Raw genomic sequence first — 19,482 nt, 5'->3', positions numbered from 1 at the left:
GTAGCTGTTTGAGTGACAGTTGCCATCTTGCCCTCCATAAATGTCCATCCACTTATGTGACTAACAGCATCTTTTCAGAGTGTAGAGACATCTCAGGATACCTTTGTAAAGAAAGAGAGTTACAACCATTCTAAATTAGAACTTCATTTTATTTTGGAATTTGTCTGCTAGCCTCTCAAAAGTTATGTTTAAACTAACATGGTTTTCAGTTTCTCTAACAGGGCATCAGTGGGCAAATGCTGTAACAAAATAACAGAATTTAGCAACAACTTTAGCTTTGTGTCATATAAAATAAACTCCCGGGTAAGTTACATGTAACTTTACTTTTTTTTTAAGACCAGATTGCTCTATGTTGCCCAGGCTGGCCTTGAACTCCTGAGCTCAAGTGATTCACCCACCTCAACCTCCCTAGTAGCTGAGACTACAAGTGTGCACCACCATGTCTGAGTTGACCTTATGATTTTTTCATGGCTCTTACTACAACTCAGGTTCTCTTCACAAATTGAGGTGAAGACGTGTTGTCCACCAAATTGCATCTTTATGCAATTTTATGCAATCTTTACCAAGTTTTCATTTATGAAATTGGTAAATTTGAGAACTCTCACAAAACAAAATCCCCACAACCCTATAATTTGTATGCAATGAATAATTCTTCTATATGTACATGGGTAATATGTCCTGATCATATCTTAGAACTGTAGCTTTTATCTTTCATGGTCAGATACCTGTCATTGATAAGTTTGATTTTAAGTAGTCTCTAACCTGGACAGTTCCTGAAAATTTTCTTCTTCCTGGATGGTGAGGTTCTTAGTACTTGGTGCAAGCTGTTTTGTTCCAAGTATGCCCAAAACACTGAGAATGCACTTGTTTAAAATTTGGAGGATTCTTATATTTTATAGCATACCCTTAAGTCTCTTCTTTTCACATATGGAGAAACACAGACCCTGCAAGATTTAAGTGACTTGTTCAAGGTCATACTCAGCAGAGTCTAGAGGAAGAGAAATTTCTTACTGATTTGCCCCAACCACTGTGTTTCATGACTAGGCAGCAAAGTAATGATGCCTATTATTACCCAGATGACTAAAATTATTGGGAAATAACAAATCCGGCCAGGCATGGTGGCTCATGCCTGTAATCCCAGCACTTTGGGAGGCCAAGGCAGGTGGATCACAGGGTCAAGAGATTGAGACCATACTGGCCAACGTGGTGAAACCCTGTCTCTACTAGAAATACAAAAATTAGCTGGGTGTGGTGGCACGCACCTGTAGTCCCAGCTACTTGGGAGGCTAAGGCAGGAGAGTCACTTGAACCCAGAAGGTGGAGGTTGCAGTGAGCTGAGATCATGCCACTGCTCTCCAGCCTGGGTGACAGAGCAAGACTCCGTCTCAAAAAAAAACAAAAAACAAAAAAACAATTCACTGAGAGGACTTGATGTGTTTCTGTTATTTTCATAAATTTCAGATGATAAGACATTGACTATTTTTTGCAAAAGCAAAGTTAAACAACTTGGAAGTCCTAATAATAATCTGAGTTTCTTCTTAAGGGGTAAGAACTTGGTGGAGTTTAATAACACCTGATGCTTGATAATAACACCTGATGCTTGATATTGACGTACCCACAGTGGAAGTTTCATTTTCTGATAACTGGTAACAGAAATAATTTAAAAATAAGCATATATTTATACATATGTATACATACAGCAAATCCCTACTGAGCCAGGCGTGCACCTATAGTCCCAGCTATTTGGGAGGTTGAGGCCACAGTGAGCTATGATAATTCTCAAGTCTGGGCAACAGAATAAGACCCTGTTTCAAAAAACAAACACCAAAAAAATACCTTTTTATTTTCTTAATAGAGTCAGTCATGGAGTATACACTTTAAATTTTGATAAAATCCAAATTACCCATTTTTTATTTTATAGGTTGAGCTTTTTGTATCCTATCTAAGAAATCTTTACCTAATCCAAGATCACAAAGATTTTTGTCTGTGATTCTTTTTTTTTTTCTTTTTGAGACAAGGTCTCTATCTGTCACCTAAGCTGGAGTGCTGCGGCGGGATCATAGCTCACTGCAACTTCCGCGTCCTGGGCTTAAGCCGTCTTCCCGCCTCAGCCTCCTGAGTAGCTGAGACTATAGACGCGTGCCACCATACCTGGCTAATTTTTGTATTTTTTGTAGAGATGGGGTTTCGCCATGTTGCCCAGGCTGTTCTCAAACTCCTGGCCTCAAGCAATTTTTGCGCCTTGGCCTCCCAAAGGGCTGGGATTACAGGCATGAGTCACCTTGCCCGGCTCTGCAATCCATTTTGAGTTCCTTTTTGTTTACCATGTGAGAGAAGGATCTAGAGTAATTAATTTTTTTTTCTTTTTGAGATGGAGTCTTGCTTGGATATTTATTATATTTAGCAATATCCACAAAGCCAGATGGAGTGCAATGGTGTGATCTCAGCTCGCTGCAAGCTTGGCCTCCTGGGTTCACACCATTCTCCTGCCTCAGCCTCCTGAGTAGCTGGGACTACAGGTGCCCGCCACCATGCCTGGCTAATTTTTTGTATTTTTAGTAGAGACAGGGTTTCATCATGTTAGCCAGGATGGTCTCGATCTCCTGACCTCGTGATCTGCCTGCCTCGGCCTCTCAAAGTGCTGGGATTACAGGCATGATAGAGTAATTCTTTTACATATAGATGCTTAATTGTTGTAGCACCAGTTGATTAAAAAAAAAAAAAAAAAAAAAACCTTGCCTTTTTTTTTTTTTTTTTTGAGACAGAGTATTGCTCTTTCACTCAGACTGGAGGGCAGTGGCACAATCTCGGCTCACTGCAACCTCTGTCTCCTGGGCTTAAATGATTTTTAGTAGAAACAGGGTTTCACCATGTTATCCAGGCTGGTCTCGAACTCCTGGCCTCAAGCAGTCAACCTGCTTCAGCCTCCCAAAGTGTATGAGCCACCATGCCTAGCCTATCTTTGTCTATTGACCACATATATACATGTGTGTGTGTGTATATATCAGTCTATTTCTGGATATTCTGCCCTGAATTTCTATATATCCTTATGCTAAAAATACACTATCTTGATTATTATAGTTTTATAGTAAGTCTTGAAATCAGTGTCAGTCCTCTAACTTTATTTTTCTTTTTCAAAATAGTTTTGGCTTTTCGAGGTCTTTTGTGTTTCCATATAAATTTTAGAATTAGTTTGTCAGTTTCAACAAAAAAGCCTTCTGATTGGGATTGCATTTAACCAATAGATTGATTTGGGGAAAATTGACATCTTAATAATATACACATAGAGGGGAACAACAGACTCTGGTGTCTACTGGAGAGTGGGGGAAGGGAGAGGATCTAGAAAAATAATGAGGACTAGACTTAATAACTGGGTGACAAAATAATCTCCATAACAAGCCCCTGTGACACGAGATTACCTGTATAACAAATTTGCACATGTACCCCTGAACTTAAAAGTTAAAAAAATTTTTTTTAATTGAAAAGATATATTGGGCTTTGATTTTGAATATTTATTATGTTTTAGCAATATCCACAAAACCAGATTTATTTATTCTGTATTCTTATTCATATTCTCTGGAAATGCTGAGAATGTTGTGAGGAAGAATTTTGAGTTTTCACAACTTCCCCTTGTGACCAAATAAAGATTTTTACCAGACAGGGTATGACCAGCTCTTTCATTTGGTTCCTTTTTTTTTTTTTTTTTTTTTCCTTTCTTTGGTGAGCAAAATAAAAAAGAAGGAAAATAACTTTTCACCAGCCTAAGAAGATCTTTTATAACAAACCTGGGCAAACCAGTGACGTTACTTACCCAATTTTAAGGCCAGATGTTATCACTATCACGTAAAATTAATATATTCATCTTCTAGGCAAGTACTTCTCAAAACTGTGGTGTCTCAAAACTGTGGTGTTTGGAACCATCAGCATCAACTGGAGACTTGTTAGAAACACAGATTCTAGGCCGGGTGCTGTAGCTTATGCCTGTAATCCCAGCACTTTGGGAGGCCGAGGCAGGTGGATCACTTACTTAAGCTCAGGAGTTTGAGACCAGCCTGGGCAACATGGCAAAACTTGTCTCTAAAAAAATACAAAAAATAACCAGACGTGCCTGTAGTCCCACCTACTCAGGAGGATGACGTGGGAAGATGGCTTGAGCATGAGAGGTTGAGGCTGGGGTGAGCCATGATTGTGTGACTGCATTCCTGCTGGTGACAGAGTAAGACCCTGTGTCTCAAAAAAAAACAGAAAAATAAAAAAATGCAGATTCTTTGGCCCTGCTCCAGGCCTGCTAAATCAGAAACCTTGAGAGGTGGGCCCAGCATTCTGTTTTCACAAGTCCTCCCTCTGACTCCAGTATAGGCTAAAGGTTGAGAATTGCTATCAGAGACATTTTTTTTTTAATTTTTTTTTTTTTTTTTTTTTGAAACAGAGTCTTGCTCTGTCACCTAAGCTGAAGTGCAATGGTGTAATCTCCACCCACTGCAACCTCTACCTCCCAGGTTCAAGCAATCCTTTCGCCTCAGCCTCCCAAAGAACTGGGATTACAGGTGCACACCACCATGCCCCGCTAATTTTTGTATTTTTAGTAGAGATGATGTTTCACCATGTTGGCCAGTTGGGTCTCGAACTCCAGACCTCAGGTGGTCCACCTGCCTTGACCTCCCAGCATGCTGGGATTACAAGCATGAGCCTGGCCTTATCATAGGCTTTTAAGAGTAAGAATTCTCCTTTGTTCCTTGGTTTAGAACCTTCTTTCTGAACGATCAGTCTCAAGCTTTATCAAAAGAGAGAAGATGGACACAAATTTTGAGGCCGTTGCAGCAGTCAATACAGAAGTAAAATCTACAGGACTTGGATAAAAGAGCAGGGGAAAGAGAGAAATCAGAGATGGCTCTTTTTCAAAGTTTTTGATTCACTGGATCAGCATTCTAGAAAATTCTTGTGTCACACCTCTTTTGATCTGTCCATTGACCACTGCAGAGCTGTCATATTCTGTCACAGTATCCTGTACAAGATAGTGGTTTTAGCATTGTTTAAACAGCACCATCGGCACCCTAAAGGACTTGATGCTATTTTAATTTTTTACAACTTTTTATTTTTATTTTTTTTTTTGAGACAGAGTCTTGCTCTGTTGCCCAGGCTTGAGTGCAGTGACATGTTCATAGCTCACTGCAGGTTCAAGTGATCCTCCAGCCTCAGCTTCCTGAGTAGCTGGGACTACAGGCATGCACCACCATGCCTGGTTAGTTTTACATTTTTTTTGTAGAGACAAGGTCTCACTATGGTGCCCAGGCTGGTCTCCAACTCCTGGCCTCAAATGATCCTCTCGCCTCGGCCTCCCAAAGTGCTAGCATTACAGGTGTGAACCACAGTGCCTAGCCTTGATGCTATGTTAATTTGGGGAGATTCATTTGTGGCAGTGTTAGTGGTAGTGTGCAAAAGTAAACTGCTAATGGGAGCAAAAGAGAAGATCTTAAATCTGGTGTCTTTTTTTTTTTTTTTTTCTTTTAGGGTAGACAGGAGGCAGAAAGATTAGAAAATAAACCCTCAGCTTATGGGACAGATGATCATCTGTAACTTAAGTTTTCCTAAGTTTTAATTTACTGTAATTATTTTCATTTGACCAGTCTTAGTGAAAAACAGATGTTTTGAGTATTAATAGGTGATCTCCGCTTTTAGGATTCAAGGGTTAAAAAATGAATATGAAGTAACATTCTGTTGCTGTTTGAAAATGCCACAACAAACATTTTAATAGAGGCAATAACTGAAATTATTGTTCGGTACCAGAACCACTGTCTTCTTATTTTAATAGAAATTCGAATCTAGAGAAGCAAATCTCTTACAGTGAGTTTCTGTTACAGCTAGTCCTCCTCGCTTTGTGACAGTAGAAGAACTTCTAGAGACAGCGAGAGGCGTCACCAACATGGCTCTAGCCCATGAAATTGTAGTAAATGGAGACTTTCAGATTAAGCCAGTTGAATTACCGGAAAACAGGTAAGGTGGTTGCTAAATTAGCTTGCTTAGTAGAGCACTGCCATTTCCCAGTTTTGGAAATGTTTCCTTCAGTTGATACCAATATATTCAGACATATTTTTCCTTTTGTACATTATTGCTAAAAAGTATTCCTAAACAAGGAACACCAATTCTTCAAAAATCAAATAAAAGGTCTAAAAATCTTGTGTGAAAGTCTGCCTACTCAGTAGGATCTAGCTGCCTCATCTTGTGTTTTCATTGCCTTGTTTCATTCACTCTTCTTTGAAACTGTCACACTGCACTATAGTCGTTGGTTTTGTTGCAAAGGCAAAGACTGTGGGTTATTCTCTGTGTCCCTAGTGCCTGGCACTTAACTATTTTTTTATTGAATCAAAAACTCTATTGATTATAAGGTGCCCCTTTTAAAAATGTGCTGTCGTAAGAAAGAGGAAACACTGCCCATTATAATTATAAAAATGCCATTGATTTAAAGAAAGATCCAAGTTTCTGAGAGATTAAAATATTGGGGGAGGGGAGTTTGTTTTAGAATCAAGGAAATATGCGTGCAAGTGCCCTTCTGTCAGCAGCTCACTGAAGTCAGGATTCTGGATGTTGCCTGAGAGTCTCTTGGCCTGTCCTCCTGGTTGCAGGATGAATGCTGCAGCTCCAAGCATCCCATCATACATCAGCCTTCTGGGCAAGAGGGAAAAGGTTGGGAGGACTAGGGCTCTCCTTTTGTTAGGAACATCTTCCCCTGGAGTCGTGAAACGAACATCTGCTGATACTTTGTTAACCAGAATTTAGTAACATGCTACCCTTGCTATAAGTGAACCTGGAAAGCTTAAGTCGGGTAAAAGGGAATGAACTGCTGTGATGGGCTTGTTAGATCAGTCATGACTTATTGTCACAGGTAGAATATATTGTTGCCCTGAAAAACAGTGGGATTCTGTTAACAAAAGAAGGAGGAATGGCTGCTGTGCTGGCAAATGTCTTCCGTAGGAAGCTTCTAAATTTGACTTCACAGATATTTCTTATATCTGCAAAGATAGTACTTTTTTGCATTTAATAATGAAGAATTCCTTGTTTTGTGCTCAAGACAGAAAGACATTTTTTGTTGTTGTTGTTTTTGTTTTTTGAGATGGAGTCTCGCTCTGTTGCCCAGGCTGGAGTGCAGTGGCATGATCTTGGCTCACTGCAACCTCCGCCTCCCAGGTTCAAGCGATTCTCCTACCTTAGCCTCCTGAGTAGCTGGCATTACAGGCATGTACCACCATGCCCAGCTAATTTTTGTATTTTTAGTAGAGACGGGGTTTCACCATGTTGATCAGGCTGGTCTCAAACTCCTGACCTCGTGATCCACCTGCCTCAGCCTCCCAAAGTGCTGGGACTACAGGCATGAGCCACTGCACTGGCCATTGTTGTTGTTTTTTGAGACGGAGTCTTGCTCTGTTGCCCAGGCTAGAGTGCAGTGGTGCAGTCTCAGCTCACTGCAGCCTCCACCTCCCAGGTTCAAGCAATTCTCCTGCCTCAGCCTCCTGAGTAGTTGGGACTATAAAGCATACACCACCATGCCTGGCTAATTTTTGTATTTTTAGTAGAGGTAGTATTTCACCATGTTGGCCAGGCTGGTCTTGAACTCCTGACCTCAGGTGATCCTCCCGCCTTGGCCTCCCAAAATGCTAGGATTACAGGCGTGGGCCACCATGCCTGGCCAATACTGGTTTTAATGAAATGTTATGATGTATATATAAGTTGTTATAGTTTGGTACCTAGTTAAGCAGTTGTCCCATATATCACATGGGAATATGATATTTTTAGGAAATAAAGTCCTTCAACCTACTACATACTGAATTGCTATCTTATTATTATTATTTTATTTTTTTGAGACAGAGTCTCGCTCTGTTGTCCAGGCTGGAGTGTAGTGGCACTATCTCGGCTCACTGCAACCTCTGGCCAGGCTGATCTCGAACTCCTCACCTCAGGTGATCTGCCTGCCTCGGCCTCCCAAAGTGCTGGGATTACAGGCGTAAGTCACAACGCCCAGCCTAAATTGTTATCTTAGACCACCTAATTATAAATATCTTAAGAAACTTGCTAGTAACAGGGAACTAAAATTAACAGCTTTGGACTTCTCAATATTCTTATTATATGGCACTGTCATATGCTGTTACTTGGATTAGTGTTGGCTGTCCAGTTAGTTGAGAGCGATTCTTCCCATTAGATGCTTATTGCCAAAAATCACTAACTTTTAAAATAAAGTATGCCATCAGTTGAAGTATGCCTGGGAAATCTTTCCTGGATCCAAATCACTGGGATTGATCTTACCCTAAACCCATATTATTTGTGCTTTTGAAAGTGATTTGAAACTCAAATATTTTGGTTTTTGCCCTTTGTTTGTTTGTTTTTTTCACTGCCCCAGCTTGAAGAAGAGAGTAAAGGAGATTGTACATAAAGCGTTTTGGGATTGCTTGAGTGTGCAGCTAAGTGAAGACCCCCCAGCATATGACCATGCTATCAAACTTGTAGGAGAAATCAAAGAGGTGAGGCAAAGAGTGAATTGTGATGCTTTTCTGGTGTGTTAGGAGTGTGTATTCAACTTCTTGTGTCACCACCAGAAGTCTTTAAAGAAATTGAAGGATCAAGAAGTTAAATTACTTGCCAGAAGGTGGATCAAGAGTGTTTTTGGCTTATTGCCCTTTTTAAAAAAAGTTTTAAGCAAACCATGATAACCTGAAGGCATTAAAGACAACAAAGTTATTTCACAAAATCTAGATTATTTATAAGTTTTAATAGATGTGGACACATTCCATTTATAATGGCCAAAAAGTGACTGAGCCTTTGGGATCGAGAAAGCTTTAGGTGGAGGGACTGTTTTTGCAGTGCCTTTAGCAATAGCATCAAAGAAGAAATGTATGCATGGAAATTGTCATCTATGGTTGGCTCATAGGCTCACATTAATAAACATGCTTTTCTTTTTTCACCATTAACAGTTTTTTTTTCTATCCATTTAATTGCTACCTAGAGCTTAAATGAAAGCTTGAGTAGCTATTGTAAATGATTTGTAAACATGTTTTTCTGTAGGTTTGTTGAATAGGAAGTAAAATATGTGCAATATTACATAGCAATTGGTAAGCCCTTATTTGGATAGTTATAAATTACATATAATTAGAAATGATGTCTAAGGAATTTTGATTAAACGTAGCTGTGTTCTCTTGTAGACTCTCTTATCTTTCTTGCTGCCTGGTCATACTAGACTGAGAAACCAGATAACAGAAGTCTTGGATCTGGATCTGATAAAGCAGGAAGCAGAGAATGGGGCCCTAGACATTTCCAAACTGGCAGAATTCATTATTGGCATGATGGGGACACTGTGTGCACCTGCTCGAGATGAGGAAGTTAAGAAACTAAAGGACATTAAGGAAATAGTGCCCCTTTTCAGGTATGGGAATATGTTAATCATACTCCGGCAACTACAATTCAGAGGCATTTTCTTTTTTCTTTTTTTTTTTTTTTTTTGAGATAGAGTCTCACTCTGTTGCCTAGGCTGGAGTGCAATGGCGTGATCTTGGCTCACTGCAACCTCCACCTTCCGGGTTCAAGCAATTCTCACGCCTCAGCCTCCTGAGTAGCTGGGATTACAGGCACGCACCACCATGCCCGGCTAATTTTTGGTAGAGATGGTGTTTCACTATGTTGGCCAGGCTGGTCTTGAACTCCTGACCTCAAGTGATTGGCCACCTTGGCCTCCCAAAGTGCTGGGATTACAGGCGTGAGCCACTGCATCCAGACCAGAGCTATTTTCAACTTAAACTTCCTGAAGTCTTGGTACTCGTGGATTAAAAAAAAAAAAAAAAACTTTTTCTTTTGAAAAAGAAAACAACATTTTCTTTTGAAAAATTCCAAACCTACAGAAAAGTTACAAAAACAGTACAATCAACACTCACAGACCCTTCATGTGGATCCATCAGTTTTTATCATGTTGTCACATTTGCTGTGCTGCCCAGGCTGGTCTGGAACTCCTGGGCTCAAGCAGTCCCCCCCGCCTTGGACTCCCAAAGTGTTGGGATTACAAGCATGAGCCATGCGTCTGGTCCTCTTTTCCTTTAATACTATGTTTACTTTACAAGTGTTTGGTTCTAAATCCTTTTTTCTTTCAGAGAAATTTTTTCTGTGTTGGACCTAATGAAAGTGGACATGGCCAACTTTGCTATCAGTAGCATCAGGCCTCATCTCATGCAGCAGTCAGTTGAATATGAAAGGAAGAAGTTTCAAGAGATTTTGGAGAGGCAACCAAGTATGTTTAATATTTTGTGGTACTTTTTTTGTTGTCGGTGGTTTTTCATTTTAGCTGCCATAGCTTGTTGCATAATATTATTTTCAGAACAAAACTAAAATTTAGTATGAGAATAGTCTAATTTGAAGAAGGAAAAGCATAAAATGTTAGGACTACATCTAGAGTTGTTAAGCATTGAAAAGAAAACATGACAAGCAAAAGGAATGTGAGTAGGCTATGAGAATAGAAATTAAAAACAATGAAGTCCTAAATTATAAATTTTTTAAATGAAAACAGCAGTTTGAAATAAAATACATTCTTGGTCTTGATTTTTCAAAACATGACAGACGTCCTGTGAATGTTAATTTACTTTTCTTCTCCCTGTGTGGCATAGCAGGAAATTTAACTTTGCTTTTGTTCTGGATGCATAAATCTTCTTGTTTCATACCCAGGAAGAGTCTCATTTTTATGAACCTCTCCAATGACTGCAGAAAACAGACGACTATCAGAATGTAAAACTGTATTGTATTTCTAGGGTGCTTTTTATGGTCTCTGAAAATTTCAGTCTTCAGATTCAATGTATGATGAATTCCGTTTGGCCTCTGATTTTGCTGACGAGGAGATGAAAACAGCAGTCTCTGGGTTGGTTCACTTGCCGGACCAGATTGATTAAGTGAATGCCCCACGCAGTTGATTCATCCAGCCCCAGGCAGAGAAGTCTGAGGTGGTGCTGGGGCCAGGGGAAGTTGGGAAAGGGCAGGGTAGAGGTAGAAGTAGAAGAAGTTTGGTAATGTTTACTGAGTGCCAGGCTTGTGCCAAGGGCTGGATGTGCATGATCATATGTAATCCTCACACAGTAAGCTGATGAGCCAGACACCTTTTTTTTAAACCCCATTTTACAGATGTTGGACACAGGTTTTGAGAGATTTTTGACCAGAATGGATTGACCACAAGCTCACACTCTCACCAGTGTTGTGAAAGTACTGGGAAGATATATATGTATATATTTTTTGAGATGGAGTCTCCTCGCTCTGTCACCCGGGCTGGAGTGCAGTGGTGTGATCTCTGCTCACTGCAACCTCCGCTGGGCAGAGTTTTGTAGACTGAAGAGCCTTAATATTAAGGCCTGGCCTTGGAAGCTGGGGTGCAGTGGAGGACTCACTGGTAGGGTGGAAGCAGCTACAGTGCCTGCGTCTAGCACTTAACTCACAACTTTCATGAAAGCCCGGGTTTCCCAAAACTTGCGGGTTATAGAGAATGCTGTCTGCAGAAGAGCGGGTGAAGCCAGATGGCCCAGCAGTCAGGACCAAGAGCTCAGGGCAAACTGGAGCTGCATCCCCCTGCCCCAGTGAAGAGCAGACCACTGCTGTGACCTTGGCCATCCACTTGGTTTTAAGGAAGCAGGAAGCCTCCACTGACAGAGCTGCCGCACCTCCTGGGACCTGACAGGCAGTTTTTATTAGATGATGTGCAAGATCCCCCAGCTCTCTCTGTCCCTCAGAGTGCCCACTGCATTACTTAGCTTAGAAAAGCAGGGGTGCACGAGGGCTGCTGAAAGCCAGAAGGGGCTTCCCTGACAGAGACAGAGTTCACTTTCCCCCAGGTGGAAGGGAAGCCAGATTGATACAAGGTTAAGATCTAAACAAGGAAAAGCCTCATCGTCAGTGTAGAGGATACTTTACACAGGGAAACTCTAGCCGGTGTCTCATCCCATCCGTCTCTAGAGCTGGAGTCGCCAGGGCTTTGGGGCCCATCTTATGCAGTGGTCAGGTCGGGAGAGAAAGGAAGGAAGGTTTGTTAAATACCGGGTGAGTGGCAAGGCCTGGCTAGGTGTCATATATTCGTTATTATTATTATTACTTTAGACAGGGTCTAGCTCTGTCACCCAGGCTGGAGTGTAGTGGTGTAATCTCACCACTCACTGCAACTTCAACCTCCGGGGTTCAATTGATTCTCCTGCCTCAGCCTTCCAACTAGCTGGGGCTATAGGCACGTGCCACCACGCCCGGCTAACTTTGGTATCTTTTGTAGAGACAGGGCCTTGCCACATTGCGTAGGCTGGTCTTGAACTCCTGGGCTCAAGCAGTCTAACTACCTCAGCCCCCCAAAGTGCTGGGATTACAGGCATGAGCCACCATGCATGGCTTATTCATTATCTTGTTTAATCCTCACAACAGCCTGTGAGGTGGGTGTTGTGAATTTCCGTATATCAGGCATCTGAAACTCAAGACACATTATGACTTGCCTGAGATCCCTCAGTTAATCATTGGCACTACTATGATTTGATCCAAGTTTTATTTGATTCTGAAGTTCATACTTTCTGCTTTATCACTCTGCCAGGACTTCGATTGTCCCTTAAGTAATTCCGGGAAGCATCCCTTCTCAGTGTCAAGGTAATGTATGCAGCTTTGTTTTTCACAGATTCCCTGGACTTTGTCACCCAGTGGCTGGAAGAAGCCTCAGAGGACCTTATGACTCAGAAGTATAAACACGCCCTGCCAGTTGAGGGAGCAGCTGCTGGCTCTGGGGACATGCCCAGGCTGAGCCCTGTTGCTGTCCAGAATTACGCTTATCTGAAGCTTCTGAAGTGGGACCACCTCCAGAGGCCGTTCCCCGAAGTAGGTCTCCTGAGCCATCTCACTACTCATATTTGTTTTTGTGCTGCTGAACTTTTTAAAAAGAATAGCTTTGGCCAGTCACAGTGGCTCACTCCTGTAATCCCAGCACTTTGGGAGGCAGAGGCAGGCAGATTGCTTGAGGTCAGGAGTTTGAGACCTGCCTGGGCAACATGGCGACACCCTCTCTGTACTAAAAATACAAAAAATTAACTGGGCGTGGTGGCAGGGCCTGTAGCCCCAGTTACTTGGGAGGCTGAGGCAGAGAATTGCTTAAACCTGGGAGGTGGAGGTTGTGGTGAGCCGAGATTGCGCCCCTGCACTCCAGCCTGGGCGACAGAGCGAGACTGTCTCAAAAAATAAAAATAAATAAATAAGTAAATAAATAAAATAAAAGATAAAAAAAAAAAAAGCTTTATTCTGATATAATTCATGTACCAGAAAATTCTCCCTTTTAAAGTGTACAACTCAGTGTTTTTTAGTATAGTCACGGAGTTATGCATCCATTACGACTGTTTAATTAAGAACATTTTCATCACCTCCAATAGAAACACTGCACCCATTAGCAGTCACTGCCCTTTCCCCCTCCCTCCCACCCCTGAAGCCACAAATCTGCTTTCTGTCTCTATGGATTTGCCTATCCTGGACATTTTATTTAAATGAAATCATACACTATCAGCCTTTTGTGCCTGGCTTCCTTCCCCAATGTTTTTTCATGTTGTAGCATATGTAACAGTACTTTAGTCCTCTTTTCCACTGTGTTTTTTACTTTGTTGTGGTAAAATACACATAACATAAAATTTACCATTTTAACCATTTCTAGTTTTCCAGTTCAGTGGCATTAAGTGCATTCACATTGTTGTGCAACCATTGCCACCAGCCGTCTCCAGAACATTTTCATTTTTCCTTCTGTGAAACTGTCTTCCCACCAAACACACCAAACAGTAATTCCCATTGCCCCCGCCCTCTGGCCCCTGGCAGCCACCATTCTATTTTGAGTCTCTATGAATTGGACTAATCCAGATACCTCATATGAGTGGAATTATACAATCTTTGTCCTTTTGGGTCTGGCTTATTTTACTTAGCATAATGTCTTCAAGGTTCATTTATGTTGTAGTATGTGTCAGTGTTCCCTTTCTGAGTTTTACATGTTTTTTAAATTTTAGAGACAGGGTCTCATTGTATTGCTCAGGCTAGGTAGTACAATAGCTCACTGTAACTTTGAATTTCGGGGCTCAGGTGATCCTCCTGCCTCAGCCTCCTGGGTAGCTAGGACTATAAGAGTGTACCACCACACCCAGCTAATTTTTAAATGTTTTTTTTGTAGAGACAGGGGTCTCGCTATGTTACTCAGGCAGATCTTAAACTCCTGGCCTCAAGTGATCCTCCCTCCTTGGCCTCCCAGTGTTGGGATTACAGGCATGAGCCACCACGCCCAGCCCTCCTTTCTTTTTTAGGCTGAATAATATATTTTTCTGTATGGATGTACCACATTTTGTTTATTCATTCATCAGTTGACAAACATTTGGGTTGTTATTATAAATTATGCTTCTGTGAATATTCCAGTACAAGTTTTTGCATGGACATAAGTTTTTACCTCTCTTGGTTACGTACCTAGGATTAGAATTGCTGGGTTACGTGGTGACTCTTAAGGTTAACATTGTGAGGAACTGCCAAACTGATTTCCAAAGCGGCTGCATCATTTTACAATCCCACCAGCAATGTATGAGACTCCAATCTGTGCTGCTGCACTTTTCTCCTGTTTTTGCTCATCTTGATAGAAACCACAACAGAGGTGTGGTTGTTCACAGCTTTATCTAAAGAAACTTCTTCCCCTTCCATGCTGAACAGTATATTTTCTTCTTTTTTTTTGAGACAGAGTCTCGCTCTGTCGCTCGGGCTGGAGTGCAGTGGCCGGATCTCAGCTCACTGCAAGCTCCGCCTCCCGCGTTTACGCCATTCTCCTGCCTCAGCCTCCTGAGTAGCTGGGACTACAGGCGCCAGCCACCTCGCCCGGCTAGCTTTTTTTGTATTTTTTAGTAGAGACGGGGTTTCACCGTGTTAGCCAGGATGGTCTCCATCTCCTGACCTCGTGATCCGCCCGTCTCAGCCTCCCAAAGTGCTGGGATTACAGGCTTGAGCCACCGCCCCCGGCAGTATATTTTCTTTTTATGTTTTTCACAATACATACTTCTAACTGCAGGACTTCTTCAAGAAGATGACTAAGAAGGGATTCCCCCAGTGTTTCTCTAAATAGCTGTTCTGTTATGTAGACTCCCCCCTCTTTTTGGGGGGTATGTGAGTTTCTTATCACTAGCCTCAGATTCAGCTACTTCTCTAAATATCTTTCTAAGTTCCTTATTTTTCCTTTCAAGAAGTTGTGAGCTTAAGATTTCGCCTCTTGCCTCTGAGTTCCCTGTTTTGTGCTGGAGGAAGCTCTAAAGAGAATGTCAAATTGGAGATGGGAAAATGTTCCCTTTGAACTGTGGCATGTTCTCTTCTGGAGGGAAGTTCTTAGCCTGACATTTCTGTTTAAAAATAGCTGTGGGAGACCATCCAATCCCTCCCTTTTCCCTACCGCTGATCATCTTCCCCAGGCCTTAGATACCCCTGCTTCTTCATCCCATAAATATCCCTAAGCTCTCTCTATGGAAAGGAGGATGTGAGACCTGTTCTCCAGACTCCTCACTTGGCAGTCTTATGAATAAACCCTCTCTTGTTAAAAAAAATAAAAATAAAAATAAAGAAAGAAAGAAAAACGCTGTGGGGAAGATGGTGATGGTCCCTGGGGACAGCTGTCTACTCCAGGAATTGATCCTTGGCAATCTGCATCCTAAACTCACATCCTGCGGACTGTTGGGAAGCCACAAAGCCATGTGAACTCAGAAAACAGGCTGACGATGAGTCCTTGGGATTGTATTTGTATCAGCAGAAGATTCTCAATCCTCAGAGTTTTTACTTCTTGGCTGTGACCCCACATTGTTCATGTCTTGATTTGGCACATCTCAGTTTCTGACAGTGAGAAAGGTCCTTAGAGTCCATTCGATGAGCCTGTAAACTCTCTCAGATCAGACACCCATCTGCTCAGCCTTTCCCTTCTCCTTCCATCACCCACATGGGCGGAGTCGCTGGCATGGTAGGACCCAGGGCTCTCTTTAACATGGGGGAGGCGGTCGTGGGAATGCGCTTGCTTTCCGGGAGGCTTTAGGTTGTTCTCTGTCACTTCTACTCTCTGTGCTTCCTGTTTTTTTCTCTTCCTCTCTATTTGCCAGTTTTTACAAGCTTCCTTTGTGCTGGGTGCTGAGTGGGTACCAAGGTGAATAAGTGTAGGCTCTGCCCGCAAGACACTTCTCCCTTGCATTGCTCTGGGATTTTTGTTGTTGTGGTTTTAAGATGGAGTCTCACTATGTTGTCCAAGCTGCAGTGTAGTGGCTATTCACAGGCATAATCATAGCACACTGCAGCATCGAACTTCTGGCCTCAGTGATCCTCCTGCCTGAGCTTCCCAGTAGTTGGAACTGTAGGCACCCACCACTGCACCTGGCCTTCCATTGCTCTGTACAGGATGACTGGCTGTCCTAGTTTGCTGGGGACCGAGTGGGGGTTCACAGGACTCAGGAATTTTCATTTGAAAACTGGGACAGTCCCAGACAAACTGGAAGGAGTTGGTGACCCTAGGTCTGTACCTCATTATACTTTTCTTCCCAACAATAGGTATAACTTTTATTTATCGAGCGCTGGCTCTGCCAGCCACTTTATATGTAGCATCTTTCTTCAGCTTTAAAACAGCCCTGTGATTTGGGAGTCCCCATTCTGCAGAGGCCTGACAAAGTTGGCGATGCTTGCATGAGGTCATGCTATTTTTTTTTTTTTTTTTTTTTTTTGAGACGGAATTTCACTTTTGTTGCCCAGGCTGAAGTACAATGGTGCAATCTCAGCTCACTGCAACCTCTGCTTCCTGGATTCAAGAGATTCTCCTGCTTCATTCTCCCGAGTAGCTGGGATTACAGACATGCGCCACAACACCCGGCTAATTTTGTATTTTTAGTATAGATGGGGTTTCACCATGTTGGTCAGGCTGGTCTTGAACTCCTGACCTCAGGTGATCTGCCCACCTAGTCCTCCCAAAGTGCTGGGATTACAGGCGTGAGCCACCGTGGCCAGCCAGGGAGGTCATGCTATTAAGCATGGAGCCTGGCTTTACACCCAGGCCTGTCTGTGTTCTTAGTGAGGACGCTATACTGCGTCCTTGCTCAGGAGGAATGACTCTGAGATGGAGGGGTTATTTCACACCAGACTCCCTCAAAGCTCTGACACACTAGCGCAAACCCTGAGGGAAGCTGCAGAGGCAGGTGTGGGTGCTGTGGCACTCCCGCCCTCTGCTTGCTAGCCTGGACCTGCAGCTCAGCGATGGCCTCTTCTGTTCATTACAGACAGTTTTAATGGACCAGTCTCGCTTCCACGAGCTCCAGTTGCAGCTGGAACAACTGACCGTCCTGGGGGCTGTATTGCTGGTCACCTTCAGCATGGCAGCCCCAGGAATTTCCAGCCAGGCCGACTTTGCTGAGAAACTCAAGATGATTGTGAAGATTTTGCTAACAGATATGCACTTACCGTAAGTGGAACTTTCATGCATGGATGGGAGGCAGTGGATGGCAGAGAGCCGACTAGAGTCTCCCAGAGGGGTCTCCCACTATAAGGCAGAACCCAGGGCCACTCTCTAGGAACTGAGAAGAAACCTTGCTGTCTCAGTCGGTTCACTTGGCGAAGACTCCAGCAGAGTTTATTCAGGGTCATAGGGTCAAAATTAGAATCTGCTGCAGAATTAGCAAAGCTCTAGGATAGTGGCTTTAAAATGTGTGTGACTAACCGAGTAGCCTATAGGGCCTTAGAGGCCACACCAAGCAGTTTTATTGTCCTAAGAGCTGTAGGGAGCCATTGAAGTGTTTGAAGCAAGAGGGGGAACATAATTAGATTTATGCTCTTAAGTTTAAATTTTGGCATGGGGCGCATGGTAGACGTGAGGGAGCATTCAGGGGGTGAGAGAAGAAGTGGCTCGGGCAGGGGCGTAGGCCATGGGCAGGGTGAGGAGTGCTGGTATCGATGGTTGCTTGCCTTGAGGAGTCAGAGATCCTGGGCTTAGGGGTCCTGTGGCCCTCCATTGCCTGTTAGCATGCTCCTCCTGGGGCCTGGCTCGGTGCTGAGTGCCATCAACTCATTTGTTCTCCCTGCGCAGGGAACGGAATGCTGTCTGACCCCTTCCTTCTTTAATGGGGTTGTCTTTGTCCCCTGACCTCCAAGGTTCTTGTGTTTGATGTTTGCCGAGTGCTTTAGTCCTCTCCCAAAGCCATTCAAATGTTTTAAACTCCTGCTGGAGCTTATGAGGAAACTGAAACCCAGAGACATTAATTGGGACAAAAATGTTTGTGACTAGGAGCCTCAGTAAGGAATTCATTTTCCGTTGTGACCTAGTACACACTTAACACACATGTAACAGAAACGAAAACCTCTCGAAATGGAACTGACCCTAACCGTGTTTAATGCAGCCTGATATTTTCTACTCTATTCTTATTCCATTAAAAAAAATATTGGTTGCTACCCACTGAATTGATTTCATAACCAACTAACAGTGAAAAGTAGAGCTCTCTGGGACAGTCACGAGAGAAACCAGCTATATTCCTGCAGAGCTGCATGTATGTGGTTGAAGTGTTCTGCACTTTCATGTTCCCCACAGGCGTTCTGTGCTCAGTGTAATGCATCATTTTCTTACCCAGCACGAGTCCACATCTGCACGCGTGCAGGCTTCATGACCGCTCCTACCATGGAGTCATGTTGGGTGACTTCTATGGTTTCCAGCCTATAGAATATCTTTGAGTGATTCTAAGTAAATGCTGTATCTGACAAGGTCCAATTCAGAGACTTCTTCAAGGGAAGTACCCCCTTAAACATTCTCATCCTTACAAAATGTAGAAATTTTACCGCTGAATTTGCACAAAGCATGGGTATGTTCAGTGCAGTGTGGGGCGTGTCCACATGTTGTGACTAGGGGTTCAACAGTTTTGACAGTCAAACTAGTTTGCTGAGAGGCCAGGAAACTGTTTGCTTGGCTGAGAGCTTAGCCTGAGGCCTTTGCACAGGCACAGCTCTGGGCTGTCACCTAGGTCCCTGCCTGGAGAACTACTCTGTCAAAGCTCCTGCTGAGGGAGGGACCCAGGTCAGTGCTTTCTTGGGAGCCCAGCCTTGCACTCCCATATCCACCCTAGTCCTCCAAGGGTGGGCACAGAACTGGTGCCAATGGTGAGTGCTGGGGCTTGCTCCCACATCCCCCAGTAATTCTACATACAAAGGATCTAGACCCAGAACAGAGGCAGTTACCTTCTCACAGCATGCCTGCCAGCAGGGGCAGGCGCCCTGGGAAAACCCGGGGGACCCAGGGAATCCAGATACTCTTTTTTTTTTAACTTGAGGATTTGACTTTTCTTTATTCTTTTTTTTTTTTTTTTACATTTTTTAATTAAAAAAAAATTTTTTTTTTGAGATGGAGTTTCACTCTTGTTGCTGAGGCTGGAGTGCAATGACGTGATCTCAACTCACTGCAACCTCCACCTCCTGGGTTCAAGT

The 19,482-nt window shown here is 43.0% G+C and overlaps 1 protein-coding gene across 8 annotated transcripts in view; it reads left to right on the top strand.

The window, feature by feature from the left end:
- TCP11L1 (t-complex 11 like 1) overlaps window positions 1–19,482 on the top strand; it is a 38,639-nt gene that overhangs the window by 7,617 nt on the left and 11,540 nt on the right. For all 8 annotated transcript variants that reach the window (XM_023185569.2, XM_023185564.2, XM_023185568.1 and 5 more), the window contains exons 3-8: window positions 5,862–5,994; window positions 8,393–8,513; window positions 9,192–9,412; window positions 10,131–10,267; window positions 12,668–12,864; window positions 17,295–17,476. In XM_023185569.2, coding sequence (XP_023041337.1) covers window positions 5,862–5,994; window positions 8,393–8,513; window positions 9,192–9,412; window positions 10,131–10,267; window positions 12,668–12,864; window positions 17,295–17,476 — 991 coding nt within the window. The remainder of the gene's footprint in view (window positions 1–5,861; window positions 5,995–8,392; window positions 8,514–9,191; window positions 9,413–10,130; window positions 10,268–12,667; window positions 12,865–17,294; window positions 17,477–19,482) is intronic.

This window comes from Piliocolobus tephrosceles, chromosome 13 (assembly GCF_002776525.5).
Source record: "Piliocolobus tephrosceles isolate RC106 chromosome 13, ASM277652v3, whole genome shotgun sequence".
NCBI classification, from domain to species: Eukaryota; Metazoa; Chordata; class Mammalia; order Primates; family Cercopithecidae; genus Piliocolobus; species Piliocolobus tephrosceles.
This window is presented reverse-complemented; position numbering and strand designations above follow the sequence as displayed.